Here is a 23,432-nt window from a genome sequence, read left to right as displayed (position 1 = left end):
CTTTCAGTGAGCTGGATGCAGTTTAGGTGAGGGTCTGACCACTGAAAACTTTAGTCATTTCACTTTTTCCTCCTCACCAATGGTCTTTTCCACTGTTCTGTGGCACGGACAAGCTAAAGCAGCAGCATAGAAGTCCTGATATTTAACATAAGTCATATAATATTATCAGGGGTTTCTAAAAATTTTTAGTCAATGTCACAGTCTTTTGGAAACAACTTAACAACTTTTATCCCTAGACTTTGCAAATTGCATTTTGAATTCCTGAATCTGGGTAGATTTCTAGATTAATTCCAAGTACTTGTAATAATCTGTCTTTCCCACCCCTAATTTATTTATTTGTTAATTGCCCCATTCACTCTTTCTACCTAAGTCTTCAGCAGATGTCTTTGCTTGAGTCAGACAGATTCTTCAGCATTTCGGAAATCTTTTTTTGAGGCCCATACAGCAAGTTGTAGGATTGACAGAAATAGCTACCAGGATAGAACCTTCCTGCATCACTAAAAATGACTTCTTTGGGAGAAATAGGCAGATTATGGCTGTATTTCAGAGATGAATCTGAAGTTTTAACCCTTCTGTTAGAACCTGATTTTAAAACAGAGGATTCCTAAATGACGGAAAAAGAAAAAAGGGAAACATGGGAACAAATCCAAATGACGAATAAATAAATAAAAATAATAAGCAATTAAAATAAATATTATAATAATAATGATAATAATAATAATAATGGTGATAATAATGGTGGTAATTATAATGATAATTAATATGATGATGATGATGATAATAATAATAATAACAACAAAAATCCATTATTTGCCAAAAAAAGCACAAGAACCCTTTGTAGAGATGCACAGGCTAACTTTCATGTCCCAATCCTTAATTTTTCCATCTTTTCCCTCATGCCCTGTGGTGCACATGCATTGTGTGCTGTTGCTCCACCCTCTGGAGTGATGCTTTTCTGTGGTGCTGGTGCCCAGCTCTGGAGTGGAGATGCTGTGTAATTACTGAGCATTCCTGACTCTGTGCCTGGGAGAGGAGATCATGGGCCCTTAGGAGCTGTTGCTGCCCTTCTACAAAGTCTGGCTCCACCTGGTCCCAAGTTTTCCCTGCTGCTTCCAGTAATTTGGCATTTCCAAGCAGCAGCTCAAATCAATTTGTGCTTTGGAAGGACTGTATATTATGTTACTCTGCTATTTTTGGGGGACAATGCCTTTTTTTTGGAGCTTCTCCTCTGTTCCAGTGCTACTCTTGATGCAGGATCCCTGGGTGTAATTTAGTGAATGGTTTTAAAGGGCAATGGAGCAGTAACAATTTTTTATTATTTATTTTGGAGTCAGTATTGTTTAATCACACATTCAGTAAGTTTTTTCCCCAAGGGTTAGGCTTGTTTTTTTTTCACAGATTTTCCACCTGAGCCTTGGCAGGAGGCAGGGTGACCAAAGCTGTTTTTTCCAAGGGAGACACTGAGGGTGTGGGAAATTGTTACCTGAGACAATGTGCAGGAGCTGTTCTAAGTAACCCTGCTAGAAAAAAGGTAGTGGAAAAAAAAGGGGTGAATCAGAGGTCTTGCAATCAAAAGGGAAAATTAGATAAAAAATGAAGAAAATTAAAAATAAACAGAACACTTGCTCTTGACAACAGCAAAAGGCAGCCCCTCAGTTCTTGATGAGTAATTTTTGTTTAGCAACAGGCTGAACAACTTCACATTCTTCCTCTGTGTGTGTGTGCTCTGGTGCCCCTGGCTGGCAGGTGGGACCTGCTGGAGGGCACTTTAAAAATGGGCTTTTAAACATGACACTCTCTCTTGCTGGGGTGTCACAACGTGGTGGCAGCAGCAACCAAACTGTGTAGGGTTTGGCTTCTGTGCCTTAAAGAGCTACAAATAAATAAAAATGCTATGCCTGGAAGTTCAGCTCTCGGCACTTGTGAAATAAAATAAAAAAGAACAGAGCTCAGGAAAAGGCAATTGGTGTCAGACTTCACCGTTTCACTCCCAAAGTCACAGATCTTTGAATTTAAGGACAAAAATAAAAGGCATTGCAGAAAACAAAGAGGAGGCAGGGAAGTTTATTGTTTGCTTAAGTGGCTTTTGGGGCTTTTTTTTGTGCTGTGTATTTCCTAAGCTGTAGAAGCATTTGAAGTGGGGAAACATCTTCAAGGAAGTGCAGTTTCCAAGCAGATTCCGATACATTTCCTGATCCAGCTCTTGAGACGTTTTCATGTAAACCGGCTTCTTGCACTCTGGGCATCGTCTGCAGTGAACTATACCCTTTTAAGTTTCCCTGCCGCCGATTTTAGCCTCGGAGCCAGCTGCTCGCAATCCGAGTTTTCTCAGGCGGCTTTTCCCAGGAGCGTCTCCGGCTGCCCACACCCCTCCCACCCCACCCCGCGTTCCTGCGCTGCCTCCCGGCTCCCTGGGACGGGAGAATGGATCGTGTGCCCGTCCGGGCTGGCTCCTGCCGCCGCTTTTGGGGAGCACCCGCGGGGCTGGCAGGGCAGGCGGCTCTCGGGGGGCGGCCGTCGGCCAGCCCGGGCCGGGCAGCTCCATAGGGAGCCTGGGCTGGGCTGGGCCCCGGCTGCGCGGGGAACAGAGCGCGGAGCCTCCGCTGCGCCTGCCCGGCATCCTGGCAGGACCATGGTGGAGCTGAGGGGATCCCCAGAGAATGCAGGGCACAGGTGAGGCACATCCCTCCGGACACGGCCGGATTTCTGCAGAGATATCCCTGCCCCGATATCCCTGCCCTGATATTCCTGCCCCGATATCCCCGCCGTGCTATTCCTGCCGCGTTATCCCTGCTGAGACATTCCTGCCGTGATTCCTGCCCCGATATCCCCGCCGCGTTATCCCTGCTGAGACATTCCAGCGTGATTCCCGCCGCGCTATCCCTGCCCCGATATCCCTGCCTCGATATTCCTGCCTCGATATCCCTGCCGCGATTCCTGCCGTGATTCCTGCCCTGATCCCAGCGGGGCGGGGTTGGCTGCGAGGCACAGAGGTGTTCTGCTGGAGGTTTAAATTACTTGGCTCAAAGCGACTAGAAACTTGCCGGGGTTTTGTCCCTGTTACATGTCTGTGCATTTTCTATTCATTTATGCATTTTCCTTTTATTCGTTGTTTCAGCTTGCTGCAAAGGTCTTTAAAGAGATACATTCCTTTACAGAGATGTTTATGTTGGTACTTTTCTGTTCACTGGTACAGAAATTAAGTGTTAGTATTAGAACAACGTGTAGATGCAAAGATGAAGAACAGGTTTTTGTAAACTGCTTAAAATCTATTTTGTTGCCACTAAAATCACAAGGTTTCTTTTTCTCCCTCTCCCTGAAAGCCCTTACTTTACCTAAGGTAGTACATTTTTAAATGTCATTGGATTTCTAGATAAGGCCATCATTTAAGGGCACCCTGTAGGAATATTTGTCAGAGTTTCCTTGTGGCAGGCATTATGAGATGTTTCCAGCATAGGAAGGATGTTGCCAACCTTGCTTCCTGTCCCCCAGAAAGTGATGGTAAATCAAAGCAGTTCAGGGAATCCTACAGGTTGCACATAAAAAACAAGAAGATTTGGTTTCCTTTCAATGTAAAGGACACTGCCTTAGCAATGCTGCTTGCTTTTCCAGCAGATTTTGTCCTAAAATATATTAAGTGACAGCAAGCTAGAAAGCATTTAAGTTTCCTGCCTTTTGATATGGTTGAGCAGTTTCCAGTAGGTACAAAACCAATAAATGCTGTCTAAGGAACTGGGGAATGGAATCTCCTGAGTCAAATGTTTTCTACCTTGGAAACCTCCTTTAATAGGTGCTGATTACGACCTCCTCCTTAGTCATTTTCCTCCTCATCCATAGACAGGGTGAATACTAATTTACTAACTTGGAGAGACTGTTTTTGTTAGCCTGAACCAATGGGCTTGTTCTGCAGCTGCTTTTGAATTACATGATCAGAAAATGAAAACCTTCTGCCTCAGCTTTTTTTCAGACAAACTTGCAATTCTTTGAGAAAGCAAACTTTTGGCAAACTGCTCAGAAAAGTTCAAGGCACCACAATGCCTATTCCTTCCAAATTTTATTTAAGTGATTTTTGGGGTAGCTACCACGAGGTTGCCTTTAGAATTTCTTGTCTCTTTTTTGGGGCTCTTTCATATGATTAACATGTTAATAGGGTAGAGAATTAAGAGTACAATACAGGGGAGCTGTGGAAGGCAGATGTGAGCAGCAACTTACATTCCTGCAAATTCTTCATGTTGTTGCCCAGCTTTATCTGATATTCTGTGGGTACTCTTTCTCTCTTTAAAATCTCCAGGGAGGGAAAAAAAAGTGTAATTGCAATGAATACTTGAGGTGACTTGTGTCAGAAAGATCTGTCATGGCTCTTTAAAGCTCATGGGAACAAATCAGCTTCATTTGTGCATGAGCAGGAGGAAGGGACATTCTGCTGCACTGAGCCTTGTATTGCCATTTTCTGATATCTGGGAGTCAGTGTAACGTGTAATATTGGAAGTCAAAGAATTTGGGGCTGCAGCAAATTACAGGGTGTGGATGGCATTTGTAAATGGCTCGTTGGCATCAAGAGACAGATTCATTCTCCAGCCTCTAGAGGTATGTACCTTGTCCAATTCTCCACAAAGGGAGAGCTTCCTTTTATCTAGATTTCTTGGCTAATTGGCATCAGACAGCACAAATGTTTTTTAGGAGGGCTAATATTGGTGGGATTTGAAACTGGGCCAGTGGCAGAAGGGAGACCTAATGATCCCCTTCCATTTAATTTTCTTTAGCTATGGGTGACTGCTTCTGGTAAGGGAGAGGGAAATCTGCACAGGAAGTCAGCAAGTAAATAATGCAACTACAGGCAGAACTCAAGGTTTCAGCACCTCCACATGTGAAATTGTCTACAGGCTAGGAGTGTAGATTTAATGGGAAATGGATTTAAAGGGAAATGATGGCGAAACTGTTGTGGTACACACGACTGTAAAAATTGGGTTACAGAGGAATGGCTGCTCCTCTGAGCAGGTGGTGGCAGCTACAAATGGCTGTGGTGAGTTTGTGTGGAACCATAGAACCATTAAGGTTGGAAATGATCTCCAGGATCATCAGCTCCAACTGTTACCCTGGCACCTCCGAGGCCACCACTAAACAATGTCCCTAAAGGCCACATGCACACATTTTTTAACACTTCCAGGTGACTCCACCACTTCCCTGGGCAGCCTGTTCCAGTTCCTCACCACTGTTTCAGTGAAGAAATTGCTCCTGATGCATTCTTGCTTAGCAGAATGGTGCTGATCCTTGGGCTGTGGGTCTGCTGTGGTAACATGTGATATTGCATTTTTCTTCTCCTGCACCTGCAGTGTGATGAGCAGGGACTTTAGGAGGGCAATGTTGTGATGTGAACACCTGCCAGAGAAGTGGAGCAGCTCTGCCAAAATGTTTCCTTAGAATCGAGTCTCTGGGCAACCTTCAAAAGTGCCACCAACCCACAAGCATTGAAAAATCAACATCTGGCTTTAAAAGAGAGGATTGAAACCATTTCTTTCTATTTATTTATCCATTTTCCTAATTGTTTTGATTCGTTTTGAGTAGGCTTCAGTTAGATTTCCACGCTCAGTCTCACTGAAACTGTTACAGACAGGTCCTTTCTCTAGAATAGATGTTGTAATTGTCTCCACATCTGTTTGGTTCCAGGGGTAATGGCTACAGAAAAATGCCAACTATACAAAAGAAAGCACAATTCTAATGCCAGCTTTCACAGCATTCATGCCCTTAAAGCCTGGCCCAGTATGTCCCAAGGTCACTCCAAAATGTCAGCTGTATTTTCTCCATACTGAGTGTCCAGGAGGAAGCTCTAAGATATTGCATCAGTCAGAAATTAAGGTCATGTCCACAATATGGAGGACTTGGTATGTCCTTGTAAAAATTCCTTCAACTCTGCAGTCTCTTCCCTTGCTGTGCTTCCTTCCTTCACCACCAAATCTGGTCCCTAATTTGGGAGCAGATTAAAAATCCCCTCCATATGTTGCCTTTCTTGCACCAATCCCCAGTGTTTGGCAGGGCCTTGGGCTTTGGCAGTTGCTGTATTTTGGTGCTTAGGCAGAGATTAGCATAGTCTTCCTATAAACACAGGTGGAACTGAGTGGTGAGAGGGAGGGAGACCATGATTCATGGGCAAGGGTAGGGAATCATGCTGCTGGTCACAGTCACTCATTCTCTGGAATGCTCCTGCTTTTCTGCTGCCTGGGAAGTGCCAGCCAGGTGCTTTGGGGCCACTGCACACTGAGAGCTTTTTGGTGGTGGTTTTCTGTCTCCTTAAGTGGTGTTAAAAATGCAGGTAATTTCTTTTTTAGTCTGTGCCAGTCATGGAGAGTTCAGCTCCCACCTGATGGTGTTGGCAAAGCTGTGGTTTCTTGATGCATAAAGGGAGCAAGCAGTGACCTGAGGGTGGAGTAAAGCTCCCTGCTGGCACGGCACCCTCAGCCCTGCTCTGCAGGAATCGCTGGTATTTGGGTTGTGCTGAAAGCAACAAGTTGGACTCGCTGTGGGAGTGCTATGAGAGGCTGTTACCTGGAGCCAAACCTTGGAGGAAGAGGGTAAATAATGCTTTAGTTGATTGGGCAGTTCCTGTGTGATCTGGCCAGAAGCTTAAGTGTCAGGGTCAGTAGGTCATCACATTGGTCATGGTGAGTGGAAGCCATCTGTGTGGGTGTCAGGCATTCTGATGGAACCAGAATGGTGCAGACTGAATGATAAGATACTTATTTCTCTCTCATATTTAGTTCTCTGCCATGTGAACTGTTTTTCTCAAAACTCTAGTTCTGTTATTCTATGAAGTCATAGAAGGACTCCAAACCAGCCACCACCCAAACCCCAGCCCCCACTAACTTGTTCTTTCATTTGTTTGCTTGTTGGAGATGTCGTCCAAATGAGTCTAAATAAGAAAAATCTATCCTGGGTGTTTCCCAGCTCTGGTTGAGCCTCTATGCCCAAGGAAAAACAGAAGGTCAGGAAGTAATTGTAGAGACCAACATGAATGGTGGAAGCATGCCAACCAAACTGCCTTAATCAATTATTTTCACAAAATACAGCACTTGTGAACACATGAATTGTGCAAACTATGTGGCCTGCAAGGTGAGGAAGAAAAACTCCTGGGAAAAATGTTATTTTGTGAACGCCAGCATCAGAAATGAAGCACCCTTTACATTCTGCTATTTAAATATATATAGCTGGGTGTATTCATACTTTAATGCAAGATTTCTGTTGACATGAGGCATATGGTTCACAGTCTGGAAAGGCACTCCAGAGTGGATGGCTCTGTAAATAACATCTTGGCCCTAATTTGGAATTAAATTAGCTTAATATTTTTGGAGTGGTCATTAATAGGTACTTAGAAACTTGCAGTCCTGCTAGAAGTGTAACTTAGCTGAATCCCTTGGCTATTCTGAGGATACCAGGGAAGTTGGCTTGAGTACAAAAATGTAATTAAGTTGGTGTGGAAGTGGGAAAAAATACCTTATGGTTGTTCATCAGTGAAGTTCTGGAAATCCAACAGTTGTGCCCAGCTGAATTACCTGTATTGTTATATACTACAGAAGTTCAAGGTTTGTTGTTTATCTCACCTTCCTTTTGAGCCTTTCTGTCCCTATTTATCTTTCCAGGCTGTCAGCAGGCACAGCTTTCACTGCCCCTGGATTCCTCTGTGTTCCTGAAATTGTAATTTAGGAAATTATTTTTCCTGCCCCCCATCCTGAGTAAGCACTGGTAAAAGTCTCTGATCTCAGCTGGGCTGGGAAGGCTGATGGTACTCACTCTGGAAGGGAGGAGGACAATTACCCAGCTAAGTGACAATATTACACCAGTGTGCAGAGGTTGTCATCTGCAGCTGGCTAAGAGCTGTTGAGAGTAAGCGTAGAGATCAGTGACTGTGCTAAAATCATTTCATTAAGCAATCTGAAAGGATAAAACACTGGGCTATAATGTGTATGTGTGGGCTGGCACTTCATCAGCAGGGTTTCACTTTCCACAATAAATGAACTGGCTTGAAGAGAGACTTGAGTGTCCATCCATTTATTTTTTTTTTTCTGATTAAAAAGGGCTTTCTGTGTGCTTTGCCATGCTCCAGTGGGGCTGTCCACATCTTCTCATGTCTGACATAAATCTGCTATTGATTTACACTGCAACAGAGTTATTCTGCTGGTAGCTTGTTCACAGGATCCTGTCACAGCACTACACACTGCTTTTGCTCAGGTAGCTTAAGCCAAAAAAGTTACCCATGTTCCAAAATAACTGTGAATACTCCCATCATGATTTCCTAATACAGACTGAGTTACTCAGCCTTGTCCACTGGGATCCTGTTGAACTAGATCACAGCTTGGTTAGGAGGCTGTTAGATTGTAATGCTGCTCCTCAAAGCAAAATTACTTTCATTATAGATAGGCACTTAAAATTATTTAATGAAGGAAATGGAGCCTTGTGCATATAGAATTGACATTTTTAGGTGTCTGGGAAACTTATTTTCAAGCCTGCTGCTTGTTCCATGCTGTGGGATTGAGAATAGGACTGGAAAGGTAGTACTGCTTTGCATTTTTCTGGGGCAAAGTGCTCAGATAACTCCTGTTATTTCCTGATGGGCAGGAATGAAGGTGAGTAGTTTTGCCTGACACATGACATTGTTCCAGAGGTTGGAGAAACAAACACTCATTGTTTCTATTCCCTCCTAAATTATCTGTAAGACATTTTATTAAGAATGACTTGGGTGTACAATATCTAACATATATTGCTGTAAGGACATCATCTCCTGCCTAAAGCAATATCCATCAGTCAGTCTGTCAGCACCTGTCCCTAGTGCATGTAAGACCCATTTTTCCTCTCCTTGAAAATGCCTCATGCAGAGAACATTAATACATTATGATTTATAATCCTACACTGACTATGTGCTTACAAAGCATCTGCATCACAAGGCATCTTTGCTCTATTATTTGCATATATTATGAATTCTCACTTACTAAAAATTCCCGTAGAAAACTCTAAGACTTATCCTTCTGGGTAGTTTCACTGATCAAGACAGCTGATTTGCTAATTTTTAAATTCACAGGATGGCAAAGCTGCTTAGCTTCACAGGTTCCAGACTCATAACTTCAGGAGAGTGACATTCGTGACAACTGCAGAGTTCAGTCAGGGGCTGTAATGCAGGAATTACCAGGGAGGGATGTAGACAAGTTTTAAATGATTGGTTTTTGTAAGATGCTCCAAAGCAAAAGGGCTTGCTTTAATTTCCAGACTTGAGAACTCATCTGCTTTTAGAACTCAGGGGTGAGGGAGATAAACCCAAACACTTTGAACAGGTTTTCTCATGTTCTCACCTGCTATACTGTGCAGCTACTGGTGCTAATTTTGGAAAGCAGTCTCTCAAGATGGATATTAACTGCTTCTTGTCCCTGTTTTTTGATTGGGGTTTTTTTTGTTTGTTTGTTTGTTTTGTTTTTTTTTTTTTTTTAATTACTGCTTTGCTGACCCTTCCTGTCTCTCTATATTTTAATATTTTCCATACTTCTGCTCTGGTCAATAGAGCCATTTGCATCTGGATTTGCATTGGTTCAACAAACTCCCAGTGTAGGTAGGTCCCACAGCATGAAAATAAGTTAGTCATATTTTGAATAGTCTTCTCATGCTGATTTGCATTTTATCTTACAATCTGTCTGTCCTGGAAAATTTGGACAAGACTTTTTTTATGGTTTTTGGAAAGCTTTAGAGCACAAGACCTCCTTTAAGACAGATTTAAGAAGGTATTCACAATAAAAGTTCTGCTGTGAGCAGCACCTCCTGCAGCTGTGGAGCTGTCTCTGGCTTTCTTGCGCAGCAAAGGTTTTTAAATCAAAATCAATACTCCAGAGGAGTCTGAAGATATGTTTGAAGGAATTGTTTGAAACTAAGTGTTCAAAGTATGTAAGCAGATAGGACACTTCTGATCCCAGTGTTTGATAATGGTCTGTCAAAGCACACAAACCTCAGCCAGAGCCCAGTTTTGGGAGATGAGGCTGATAAATTCAGTCTTGGAACTAAGGAGCAATTTGCTAAGCAGAGTGGAGTTAACAATCGGAACAGCTTACAGGGGATCAGACAGGCTCTTTGTGGCTTTGTGAGGGTGCTGACAACTGGGGATCCTTTTTTCTGGAACCAGGTCTTTCTTCAGAGATAATTCAGGGAAGGGATGAAGTCACTGGGGGATGTTCTAAAGGTGTTTCAAGTCAGGTTAGATGGATCTGGTGTCTCTCGTACATCTTTTCTATCACTTCAAATTCCCAGCACTTCTGTGGGGACTGTGTTCATGACTTACTCTCTTACAAGGACTTTTTAATTCTTGCTTTTATTCTGATGTCAGTCTCCACCTCCTGACAGTCCCTTGCAGGCAGGTGACTGTTGTATTGCACTGCATGTTAGTGTGACCTGTTAAACCACACAAAATGAAGATAAATAATAGGGATGCATTTATGCAGGGTTTCCCCAGGAATGTTAACTCCCAGGAAAATCTGCTTATCAAAAACTTCACTGTCCTTTCAGTTCCTAGTTGCATCCTCCTGCCTGAAGTCTTTGCCAGTTCTAGTTCTATTTTTAACAAAGCTTTTTTTAATCTTCCCATGTTTTAAAACACTCCAATAAGCCAGTTTCTTATTTGATATGCAATATACTTCCTCTGCTATCATGAGCATTTTAAAATATTGGAAAGGATTAATAAAGCTAAATTATTACACAAGATGAGGCAGCCAGGGAGGAAAACAGGATCTGTATGTGATTTGTACTCCTAGAAAGGGTACAAAATTGGTAAGTGTTCATAGGAAATCAATACTCATAACTCTGTTTTCTCTAGAACCTTTTATTTATAGAGAAGATAGTAAATATTGCAAGTTTTTAATGGAAAGACACCCAGGTGATTGCGAGTACAGGATTTGATTAGGGAACTATAAGAAAGGAGTTGCAATTTTAATTTCATATTGACCAACCAGATAGACCAAAATAACTATCTAATCCTTTCTGGAAAAGTTATTTAATTCCATTCTTGTTGCAAGTAGATTTACATCATCAGTTTGCACAGTCTTAAAGAAAAGGTTCTACTTGTGGAAGTTGGACAAAATGTGATCCTCCCACACACAGAGGGAAATCTGTTGGAACAGTTCATTAAAAAAATTAATCAGCCCTTTTTGCACAGGTGGAAAATCTGTCTATCACAGGATTTTATGTGATGTAGGAAATGTTTCTGGGTTTCCATCCCAGCCATGGGATACAGCTGCACTTGTTCAGTGGGAACAGGAGGACAGCTCTGCTCAGTCTGGGATGCTGCTGGGCTACCTGGCTCCTGACTGCCTGTCCCATGTTCCCTCATTAACTGGGAATTCTATAGAGCATCTGCCCTGCTTGGCAGGTGTTTCATGAAAATATCTGTCCTGCACAAACAATACTTGCTACAGTTTGTCTTAGTAATTGGAATTTTCCTCCCTGCTGGGACTTGATAGCTCTTTTTTTTTTCCCAATTCATTTGTTACTTGGTATCTAATTTTTTGCTTTGCTGATCTAATGGCTTTTTGGTGTAGCTTGGGTTTTAGTCAGTGGTCAGCAAATATCCCTGTTTGTAATAGGGACTGGCAAGTGTATGAATTATTTAAAATAAAGACAGGTTCAGAAACTGGTGAGCAAAAGGCAGCTGTCTCTTTAAAGAGTGCAGTTTGATCAGAGCATCAGCCCCATCCCCTGAGGACAAAGGCAATTTTGATTTGTGGGGCCCAGGAGTCCCTCACTTACCAGGATTCGTCACTGCTCGTGCATGTGTAAACCTGCAAAGCGCTCTTTTGTGTGGAATAAATCTTACACTGTAAATCCTGCACATTAAATGTGACCCCTCATAAAGTCACAGCAACGAGGCTTCACTGCAGAGCCAGCTCGCTGTCCAGGCAGGGCAGAGTTATTTCCTATTTACCTTGGTTTTGTTGGTTTTTTTGGGTTTTTTTTTTTTTTTTTTTTTAGATAAATAACCACCCTTCAGTGCTGATTGCTTGGTTTTAATTTTTTTTTAGATAAATAACACCCATCAGTGCTGATGGCTTGGTTTTTATTTTTTTTTTAGATAAATTACCACCCATCAGTGCTGCTGGCTTCTTTGAGCCCCCAGGATTGCTGCTGTGTCCTTACCTGTCTCTGTGGCAGTGGGGGCTGAGTCCAGCAGGGCTGTGGCTGTGCTCGGGGCTGAGGAAGAGGAGGGATTCCCCCTGTCGTGGTGCTGAGGAAGAGGAGCAGTTCCCTGTCCGTGCTGCTGCTGGCAGCCAGCAGCAGATTCCATTATTGCCGATCAATGCGCCGCCATGCAGGAGGAGGGGAGAGGGAGGGGTGGGAACTTCCTATTCACACATTGATCAACCTGCCATTGCATGAACAAATTCATTGCAAGGAAGGCTGGGATGCTGGGATAATAGCTGGAGCAGGAAGGGGCTTGTAAACAGGGGAATGCAGGCTCGTTACAAGTGGGGAGGGGATTTAAATTGCCTCTGAGCTTGCTGGGTTGTTTTTTTTTTTTTCCTAGCATAAAGCACAATACCTGAGCCTTCAAACAAAGCCAACACTGTGAGGAGTGGTAGGGCTACATTGCACTTAGCTGATGAGCTATTGTGCTGACTTATTTGAGCTTCTTCAGCACTGATGTGTTTCTACTTTTTACTTAAGTTGATTCTGTCATAACCTGCTGCCTCTTCTGGATTTGGAGACCTCAGTGTCCCCTGCTTCCCTTTTTTGTCTTCTCTCTGTTCCTGCTTGGACTGAAACCTGCCACAAAGGGACAGGTACAAATCCCAGTTGCTGCTCCCACCCATGCCTGCCGTGGCAGAGGTAGGGTTGGGAGAACAGGGCAGATCAGGCTCCCATGTTTGCCAGTGTAGGCTGTAACTGGAGTACTGGAACCCCAAGACCATCAGCTCCTCCCCATCCTTCCTACCCTGCTTCGATCACTTACTGTGTTCTGTATGGAAAAGTTTTCTGGCTGGAGAATAAGTCTGCTTTCTCCTGGGCATGTGGCTGAATGGCTGGATAGCAGCACTGAAGATGAGAAAAGCCTTCTCTCGTTCCTTGGTACGGTAGGGTACAAACTGCATTTTTGGGGTTTTAACACTTTACTGGGAAACTTTACCACTTTGGTGCTTAATTTCTTTGGTGTTTCTGTTACCTGACCTTAATTCTTTTTAGGAGCTTTTAAGTGGTGTCAAGTTTTAATTAAACTTGGTTGCAGCATGTTTGAAATAGTTACAAACACACTGGGCAAGGGTTACCTTGTAAATGGGCATGTGCCCTGCAGCCAATGAACTGAACTGGATAAACAATATTATTTACTGCTCTGGTTTTCTTCTCTGTGCCTTTTGACAAGCTGATCACTGGGCTCAGTCCACTTCCTCTCATTTCTGTCAGCTTGCCTGACTTCTGAACTGTGTGATGGCAGCAAGATAAATCAGGGGAGGCTGCTCAAAGTTTTTCTTCTTAAGAGAAATGTGCAGATGCATTTAGAATAAAAATTCCCAAGTGGTGTCTAACTGTGGGACCAGGTTTAGGGTTCACTGGCACCTCTTGGATATCTGCAGTGCATTGTGTCTTTTCCTGTGTCCATAACAATAATTCCTGCTGCTCAGGGACAAAATCCCGCCACAGAGCAAGAAGTGCTGAGGCTGGGAGCATCTTTCTGGGCCATGGAGAGGAGCAGGCAGGAGCTGTTGAGCTTTGGTGTGTTCAAGAGCCAGCGGGGCTGTCCCAAAGGATTGCTGTGGGATAGCAATAGAATGCCTCTATTCACAGCCCTTTTACAGACAGTGAAAAGATTGGTTTGGAAAGCTGTGGCTCAAGGCTGTTGTTTAATAACGAGGACAATAAATATTGATATCATACTAATGTGTGTTTAAGTCATAAGCCTCTAAACAAATTAGGCTGCAGGAACAAGTTACCATGCCTCAGCTGATCCGTGTTAATTGTCTGTGTGCAATCTCTGCAGCAAACACAAGGTAATTTGAATTAGCAGGGGCAGTCCAAGATCATTAGGAGCTAACGAGAACATCAGCATCTCCAGGTCATGGGCAGCAGCTCCTTGTCTCTGCTTTTGTGTTGGCGCTATTGTGCTGGCAATTTGTTTGGCTGTGTGTGGAGTCAACCATAAAGGGAGGTTTCAGAGGCTGCTCCATGGGGAGGTCAGAAAGGAGCAACTATCCCAAATTTTGTACAGCCAGGCAGAGGATGTGTTGAGCAGTTTAGGGATGTGCATCTGCTTCATTTCTGACTTGGTTTGCAGAGCTGGAGGATTTGTTCTTCTGCTTCAAAGTGAATGCATCAGTGTAAGCACAGCTAATGTTGCACTCAATGCCATTACAGTTTCCTCCAAACTTTCAGGGAAAATAAATTGTGGAAGTTTTTACTTGAAGCCCTCAAATTATTCTTTCCTGTGATATCTGTGCCTTTTCTTCCAGTCTCCTCTAGTGTTCCCCTGCTTCACATGTTAGGTCTTGTCTTTCAGACTGTAAAGTTATTTAGGAATCAATGACTTAAGAATCTTTTAAGCGACTTTTTGTGTCATTTAGGTTGCTTTCTATGCACCTTCCATACTGGGCACTGATTCAATTATACCTTTTTTTTTTATATGCCAGCACAATGCAGGTGTCTAACACCAACAGAATTGCCTGTCTGTAAATTTAAAATCTTTTATAGTTACCTGGGTCATCTTCCAAGACTTATCTGATCGACTCAATCCCTGGTAAAGCACAGTAAGTTCTTTTCAAACCCCTGCTAATGGACTGGGAGAGTTTTTGATCATAGTTTGTATCTAGCAGTTGTTTGATGCTGGAGTTCTACAGCCAGTGAGCTTTGCAAGGTTCCCTTTGTATTTCCCTTTCCAGGCCTGGCAGCTTTTGTGCACTTCAGTGTCCTGAAACTTGGTTGCATTCACTCTGATGTATCTTCTTGTGATTGTTTTCCCTGTCTGGTTGCCTTGATAAATGTGGAAAAGCTATCTCTGCAAATTTCCATTTTTTCATTTAAGTTATACCTTGCAGGATTTGCATACTGTATTTTAGTCAGAATACAAACTTGGACTTCAGGACTTAAAACAGATTAGGGGGTTTGAGTGTTCTTTTACCTTAGGTGTTTTGTACAGGCATTTAGTGAAATTTTTATGATAATCTGTGGATTGGGCCCAAGTCTGAACTCTCCCCAAGTGAGCAAAATGAGAGAGAATGCTTATTGCAAGATAAAACATTAACATTTTTATTTACTTTTATATGAAGCTTCCTATTTCACTAGGTAATCCCCATCAGAAAAATGCTGTTGGAAACACTTCTTCCTCTTCTTGTTCTTCCTTCTATATCTGCAGATAATTCCTAGCTGGTGTGGCTGAACCAGAAAGCTGGGTTTGTTTAGTGTCTGCTTCTCCCACCTGGAGAAAAAGCTCTTCACAGTGAAAACACAAATTTCCACCACAGCAAATGTTCCAAGTGGCCCCAGAGCCCTGTGGTGACCAGAGGGCACTGAGGCTACCCCACTGTGGCAGAGAGGTTCCCTTCAGAGGAGGGCACCCTCACCACTGCTCCATGTAGTAAGTGGCACCTGGCTTACACAAACCTTCCTCCTGGCCTACGGAACAAGCTTTGGTGTTGCTGTGGGTGGAGAGTGGCTCAACAGGATGGGAGAAGAGACCTACCTGCATTATATCCTTGGGCAGTTCCCTCCTCAGAGGCATCTGCCACTGCACAGTAATTGGCTCAGCTAATTAGGAAATGACTGTTGCTATGTAATGTGTAAATAGTTATTTGGAGAAATACTTATTTCCCTAAGTATTACTGGTATCACCAAGATATCAGGTGATAAAAGTGACCCATTGGGATGTTTACAACTCATTTGTTTGATGGTATGGTGGAAAGTGTCCCTGCCTGGATGATCTTTAAGGCCCGTTCAATCCCAAACCATTGTAAGATTCTACAATTTTTTTGTTAAAGATTGAAATGGGGAGGAGCTGTCAGGTGGGTTTTCTTCCCTTTTGCCTTTTTTTTTTCCTTTTCTTCCCAGAAACAGATGGGCTGATAATGCTTTCAGGTTGTTTTGATGGATAAACAATGTGATCTGTCTGTAGGCTTGCTCCCTGAGAGTGAGCAATGCAGAAAGCACTTGTAATTTAATACTAAGCTGATGAGAGGTGCATTGATTTTTGCAGCAGGTGAAGATTATGCAAGAGTAGCCTCAAGCATTACTAGTGGAGCAGGGGAGGGAACCGTCTTAATTTTTTGCCTGGTGGTGACAGTATAGATTTCTTTCTCAAGACTCAGCAAAAATGCTGTTCTACAGGCGTCATAGCAAGTTGCTTCAGCTTTTGATTTACAGTTAATATATACCGACAATTTTGCTGTATGTGGGTCTTCCTTTTCCTAGGGACTAAGTGTGTCTATTTGCTCTTGTTTTTTAGAAGGAGAAGAGAGGGAAAGGTAGTTTTTATTTTTAGTTCACTGCAGGCACCTAGTGAATATTTCATTTTCCCTTCCCCATTTGGTACACTTCTGTGATGGTGTGAGAAAAGAAGAAACTCATTTTACTGATGAAATGCCAACATTTTATTTGCAGAAAAGTTGGATTGCTGCTGGGGGGATGTTGGGGAGGAGAGGGAAGGTGGGGGAGCCAGGCACATTCCTTGTGGCAGCTTTTCAACTCCATTCAATTTAAAGTTAAGCTGTTCCCCAAACTGCCCCTCCTGCAGAACGTGTTGTGGAAAATAGTGAGGAATTAGTGCTGGTGTTTCCATTTATGACTCAGCAAAGTTAACAGAGTGTTTTAAATTACCGGGGCAGCTTTGATGTGATTTCCTGCTCGTGAGGAGCGGAGGAAGCCAAACCTCTTACGTTACTGCTTCCTAGTCAGAGTGAGATCAAAGGTGCTCACTCTAGCCCCGTTCCAATGGAATAATACATCAATCCCGTTTGCCTTTTTTACATGGACATGGGAATGGCAGAGACAATTCTTTAAATCCTGGGCAGAGCAGTACTTACAGGTGCTGCAGAAAATAAAGTTTCCCTTCATCTAGGCCAGGGAGGCAGCTGGTGATAGGAAAGTGCACAGTCAGGTAAAACTGGCAGCACTGCAAAGGCTCCTGAGCTGCTGGGACTGACGGACTCGAAAACCTTGGGCTGGACTGGCCCTGCTCCAAGTGCTTTGTTCTCCAAGGGTGCCCTGGTGGGGACTCACCCCGCAGCTCTGGAGCAGGTGATGCTGTAGCAGAGCCGGTGCTGCTCCGGAGGAGGAGGAGGAGGAGGAGGGCTCTCCCCACAGGGCATCTCTCTCTCCTTGCTGCTCCCGCTGGCTCTGGCGGGCCGGGATGGGCTCGGTGGGTGCGGGCAGGGCTGGGGCATTGCCCCACAGCCGGCTGTGCCTCACCACACCTGTGTGTGCTGGGCTCTGCCCGGTCCCCAGGCTGCTCCCCCGCTTAGCACTCCTTTCCCCAACAGCGAGGGGCTCCATGTCAGCAGTTTGCTTTTGTTAAAAGATAAATATCTGCCGAGTGAGACACTAATACTGCAGGGTCCGGATTCCTTCGCCTCTCCTCCTCTGTGCTCCATTTTGTCAGTCTCCAAGCATCCATGGGAGAGACGTATCATAACTCTGCTGAAATCAAAATCCGGCGTGCAAAGGCATCACAAGTAATGCTATCCCTGAAGAAAGCTTCTCTCCTTTTTTTTCCCCGGCTCTTTGGAGGAGAACGCCGCTCTCGTGGCACCAGCTGGCTGTCTCTCCCCATAAACCTTGCTTTTCGCTGCCGTGGATCAGGATGCTCAGGGAAAATTTCGGCAGCGGAGGGAAGGCGGCAGTTGGGCGGCTGTTAATAGCCTGAAAGTAACTAATGAGGATGTGCAGCCGGAGCGATTGATTGAGGAGCTGCAGTCAGTGCTGGGCGCTGCTGCTGCCGCTCCGCTCGCTGCTCCCCGCCAGGGAGGGAGGCAGGCAGGGCGGTCCGAGCACCGCGATCCCTCCGGGGCCGGCCACGGATCCCCGGGGCCGGCAATGGAACTTGAGGCAGCGTCTGGCTCTTGAAAGGACAACGGCAGGAGTCAGAATGTCCCTGCCCGGAGTCACGGCTTGCTCCTGCTCTTTAAGGTTCAGAAGATAACAATGGACTTTCTGCTAGGAAGTGGTTTTTTCCCTCCCCGTGTCGGGGGGTGTTTTGTGAAGCTGGATTCTTTAAAGTCTGGCAATTGAGCTGGAGATGGGCAGCACTTGTGATAAAGGTATCTCTATGCATACATATGCATATCTAGCTCTATATAAAAATGCATAGACGTGTGTTTGTGGAGAGGTTTTTAATGCTGTGTGTACTTTGTTATGCTGTTATTCCAGTATTTGTACAGTCAAAGACTAGTGCAGCTTTTATGAATATTCGTGCTCATCAGATCGGTCTGCATGGATTTAAGATGCCAAAGTCATGTCTTAGTAAGGTCATACAGCCAGAACAAGGAGAAATTGACCTATTTTTTTTTATCTGCAGAGATATATATGTCATATTACCAGGCACTTATAAGTCTTCTGCTGGTTGCATGCTTTGAGCAAGTAGTGGGATCATACAGGACCGAACTTTGACCTTTGCTGAATTGCATTCAGCTGGGACTAAAACTGAGCTTCCCTGGGTCTTGGTTAGAGTTTTCTTAATTGCTGCACTGCTTACATTAAAAAATTAATTCTAAAACAAAATAGATTTAAGTTCTCTGAATACTGTCTCTCAAACAGTAACAGAATATTAAGTATGGCCAGGTATCTTCCACAGTCAAATCAGATTCAGAACCTTGAATCTGCCAGTGAAAATGCCATTGTAGGTTAATAAGGGAATAAGATACAGGTAAATAGAGGTGGGTTCATTCAGCAGCTTAGTAATGCACTCAAAACTTTCCTGAGGCTCCTGTCCTAGAGAGCACAAAGCCTGACTATTCCACACCCCCGGGCACCCTTTCACCACCTTGTTCTTCTCTCCCTCAGAGGTCCCAGCAGAGAGATCTCCTCGCAGACGGAGCATCTCGGGGACCAGCACCTCTGAGAAAACCAACTCCATGGATGTCCCGAACACTTCTCCTTTCAGAGTACCAGTAAGTGTGCCTGCCCTGCACTGGGGCATTGTCTCATTGCATGGGAGGAGGACATTCAAATATCAGTGTACAGCCAGGCTGGGGGAGCCTGGGGGCAGAGGGATATTTGGTTAATATTGCCAGTAGACCAAGAGGTTTTGCTATCATATATTATCAGTAAGATTCCTGATGTATCCCTAACTTGCTCCTTTTCATTGCCTTGATGTGAATTTGCAGATAGAGAAGCATCAGTGTTAATGTAGGCAGCGACCTATATAAATACTTTTGAAGTCGCCTCCAGGGATTGCATTCCATATTCAATCCTGACAAGGAAACAAGTTCCTTTAGGTTGGTTATTTTTCCCTCTTGCCAGTGAAGTACATAGAAAATTGAAATGATTTTATAGTTTATTCCGAAGCTGATGAAATTTCTGCAGGTGCCTTAATTCCTCTTTAGCTCTTTGGGGTTTGTCTTGAGTTTGGTTGGCTGTGAGTCTGCATGAGAGTGGTTCAGTTACAGCCTGGGTTTTGCTTGGGCAGTCTTTGGTCAGTGTGTCCAGGAGCAAAAAGGCATTTCTATTATTAGACTGAAGGCAAATGCTTCAAGTTAAAATGAGGTGCCCAGTAATTTTCAACAATATTTGTTCATGTTTTAAAATATCTAACTTGAATATTGTGAATGTTTTCATGCTCTCCTTTACTTTTGGCAAGCAATCTTTGTACTTCAGAATAAATCCTGCATCATGTCATTTTAAAAATAAAATTTAAAAACAGCCAAAAGATTTAATGAGACTTATTTAAATTATTCAAGTATTAAAGTTGGTCAGAGTGTAGAGAATACATGGTGTTTGAAGCAACCTGTGAATTCATGATATATTGGAATGCAGAAAGGGACCAAGGAAGCAGTGAATGCAGTGGGTATCCTTACTTGGGCTCTTTTCAGAGTCACATAATAGTACAGATTGGAAGGGACTAGACAATCTCTAGAGGTGCTTTCCCACCTGAGCAATTCTGTGTTCTGTGAAGAATCCTCTGTCACTTCAGAGAGCTGTTTTCTGGATGGTATTTGGGGAAAAAGGGGCCTTGATCTAGTTGTATGTGAAGTTGACACAAGAATATTCTGTTATGTCAAGTTCTGAGATTTTGATACCGAGTCTATGATTCAGAGAGTTCCAGGAAGATTTCTGAATTCTGAGAGCCTTCAAAAGTCTTATCCATGTCTTCATTTATAAGAAATTCTGTTTTCTTTGCCTTCATCTATAAGTAATAGCTCAAGCCTTTAGATGTATATGTGCTTTGTAGTAGCCTTTGTCTAACAAGTGTCAGAAGTGTTAGATGACTATCTGTATTGTTTATTTTATATGCCTCCTTTCTTTCCTCATTTTTGTACCATTCCTTTTAATGATGATCCTATCTCTTAAGTAATGTTTTAATGGCTCTCTAATTCTTCTCTAATAGTTCTCTGATATTTCTTAGCTCCTGTTCCCTCTCAAAACAAGAACCCTGCAGAATGTTTCTCATTTCCCCTGGTGGTGTGTTGTGCTTTTAGGACTCTGGCAAATAGGCTCAGGAAGCAGTACCTGGCTGCTTTCCTTGGGCACAAACCAGCAGAGAGCTAGAAGCTATTTGTGCCACGTGGAGCTGGATTCTGCTGCTTTGTCTGCCTGACCACCTGTACACCCAGGAGCATAATGCACCCTCCTGTCCTCCTCGTGGGGACAAGGCTTCTGGCTTTGGAGGTTTTGTTCCGAGTAACCCATTTATACCCTGTTACTCCTAAATGGGGGCTGAGATCACCCTGCTTTAAGCACCTTGTGAGCTGTTTAAAAGAACAAGCTGCAATTAGAAGTCAGCTTTCTTAACAATACAGATGAGCTCAAGCCAAAACTGCTGAAACCGAACCCACTGCTAACTTGGTAGATTGGCACACACCTAATAGGTGGCTGAGAAGATGGGGAGGAATCATGTTCCTGCCTTTGACTGATAATAAGAATTTCCCAGCTCTCAGAAGGTGGAAAGGTGACTTGGGCACCTCGTGAAAGTCTCAGTCTTGGATCAGTGATCTGAGAAGAGCTGCAAGTGAAGGATGCAAAAGATGGCTTCAAATTTGTGTCTGTGAGGTTGTCCCGAGTTGACAGGGATTTATTCTGCATATAAAGGAGATTAACAGTAAAATAACTTGCCTTTTTTGTTTTTCCAGGCTTTGTCATCTAGAGTGCAGGCTGGAGGGCTCCAGGCAGCTGCAGCATAGTGCTGTCTCAGTGATTCTTCCCCTGGCCCTGACTCTGTGCCATACCTTGTCTACTCACTGCTTGGATTTCTAACAGAAAGCAGCTTAAGGCAGGGGACAGCTTAACCTTCTTCCATCCTGATGGAAAATTATGCTGAGATTTTCATAATAAGTTGCTTTTACAGCTTTTTAAGTTTGTCTCTCAGAGCAGCTATTTAAAAGCTGTCTTCTCAATAGGACAGTGGCTTCCAGCATGTTCTGTGCAGGTTTTTTCCTTTCAAGCACAGGCAGTGGTACTCACTCAGAACAAAGCATCTGTTTTTTTAATGCTGCTAATTGGCATTGCTTTAGCATCTGGAATTTTGATTCATCACAGCATAATTGCCTTTAAGCAAACATTTCCTTGGCAATGCATTTTTTAAGTCATCTCTTCAGTGGTGGTGGTCAATGAGGGATTTATTTTTAAGGGCTGATGTGTAAAGGTTGGGAAACTTGCCTTTTACCTCCTGCATGGGCACTGGAGGAAAAGATGTATATTTAAATGTACTAGTGTGTGAAAAGCAGAATTTCAGGATGAACTACTACATGGACCAGCGTGTCCTATGTGTTGTGAGGGTGGTGAGGCCCTGGCACAGGCTGCCCAGTAAAACCTGTGGGTGCTCCATTCCTGGCAGTGTTCAAGGCCAGGCTGAGCAACCTGGGCTAGTGGAAAACCCCCCATGGCAGGGGGTTGGAATGAGATGATCTTTAAGGTCCCTCCCAAGCCAAACCATTCTCTGATTCCATGATGTGTTCTGGTTATCTCCCACCAAGGGGAGTAAAGGGTATTTTGCAAATGCTGACACTGCACAACACAGACAGAGAGAAGAGGTCTTGGTGCTTGTCCTTTCTTTTTCTTCCCCACTGCCTCAAATTTTCTTATCTGCCCTTGAAACATTAGTCTCCATCTAAGTTCAGCTGTGAACATTGATGTTTGACAATTTCCAGGTGTGTCACGAGAGAAGGGAAAGGCACAAAAGGTGGCAAAACAGAGATGAAGAAATGTCTCTACTCACAGACAGATGTGTGCTGTTGTAAATACATATATAGGAGAAGTAATATTTTTAATACTGGATCCTCTTTGACTGAACAAACAGGGAGGCAGAGGGAGCTGGCTCCCAGTGGGATCTGTGACGCATGGGTGGGCGAGAGAGCAGCTTTCCCTTCCCACACACACCATGTCCTGGCAGTGCCTCCTTCTCCCTGCATCCCCTTCCCTGCTGGGCCACTGTGCAACCCCAGCAGCACTGCTGCAGCCTGGCACATTCCCTTACTGCTCTGCAGTTGGAATTGGGTAAATGTGGGGCCGTCCACATCCTCATCCTCCTGCAGGAGGGAGAGGAATCTCTAAACTCACCCTTCAGACTTGTGCTGCGCTCTCCAGTTTTGGCTCAGAGTTGTTATTACAAATAATATGATTCATCCCTGTCTGCTGGCTAATGGGGAGAGAAAGATGAGAAAGAGGCAAAGGAACAAGTGTGAATGAGACAGGAAAGCCAGAGCACAATCCTTGAAGTAAATACAATGATTTTTATAGGAACCCTGATGTAGGATACTTGCAGATTGCCTTCCTTGGTTTGTTTCTGGCTGAGGGCATAATTGGATCTATAGAAGTGCTGTCTGCCTCTTTTCTCTTTAAGAGTACTGCTAAATGGAACAGAAGACAATGCAGCCAGCCCCAGTGAAGGTCAAAGCTTGATGAGATCTCGTGGCTGCCCAGCCTCATCTTTTATGCAGTCAGCAAGATTGTTGCTTCTCCAGAGCACTGCTCTGCTCCTGCTGTGCTGCCAGGATAGGACAAGGCTGAGCTGTGCTGCCTGTGTGACCCTGTGGCATACAAATACACATTTTTAATTCTGCATCAGCACCAATGCAGAGATGGAGTTGTTGATTTGCATCAGTGTGAGGCACCACAGCATCCCCCATGAAAAACACCGTGCTCAAATCTGTCCCCTCAATTGAAATGATTACATTTTTCCTTCCACTTTCTACTCTTTACTTCCTGTGACAGGTTTGAATCTTCTCCAGTTTTTATCAATTGTCTGTGCTGTGATGCCTTAGATATGTTGGCTATTC

The 23,432-nt window shown here is 43.8% G+C and overlaps 1 protein-coding gene across 1 annotated transcript in view; it reads left to right on the top strand.

The window, feature by feature from the left end:
* Positions 1–23,432, top strand: part of RASAL2 (RAS protein activator like 2) — a 163,822-nt gene that overhangs the window by 98,293 nt on the left and 42,097 nt on the right. Inside the window, exon 4 of the mRNA XM_058808477.1 lies at positions 19,003–19,109. Coding sequence (XP_058664460.1) covers positions 19,003–19,109 — 107 coding nt within the window. The remainder of the gene's footprint in view (positions 1–19,002; positions 19,110–23,432) is intronic.

The sequence above is a fragment of the Ammospiza caudacuta genome, chromosome 7, assembly GCF_027887145.1.
Source record: "Ammospiza caudacuta isolate bAmmCau1 chromosome 7, bAmmCau1.pri, whole genome shotgun sequence".
Classification (NCBI taxonomy): Eukaryota; Metazoa; Chordata; class Aves; order Passeriformes; family Passerellidae; genus Ammospiza; species Ammospiza caudacuta.
This window is presented reverse-complemented; position numbering and strand designations above follow the sequence as displayed.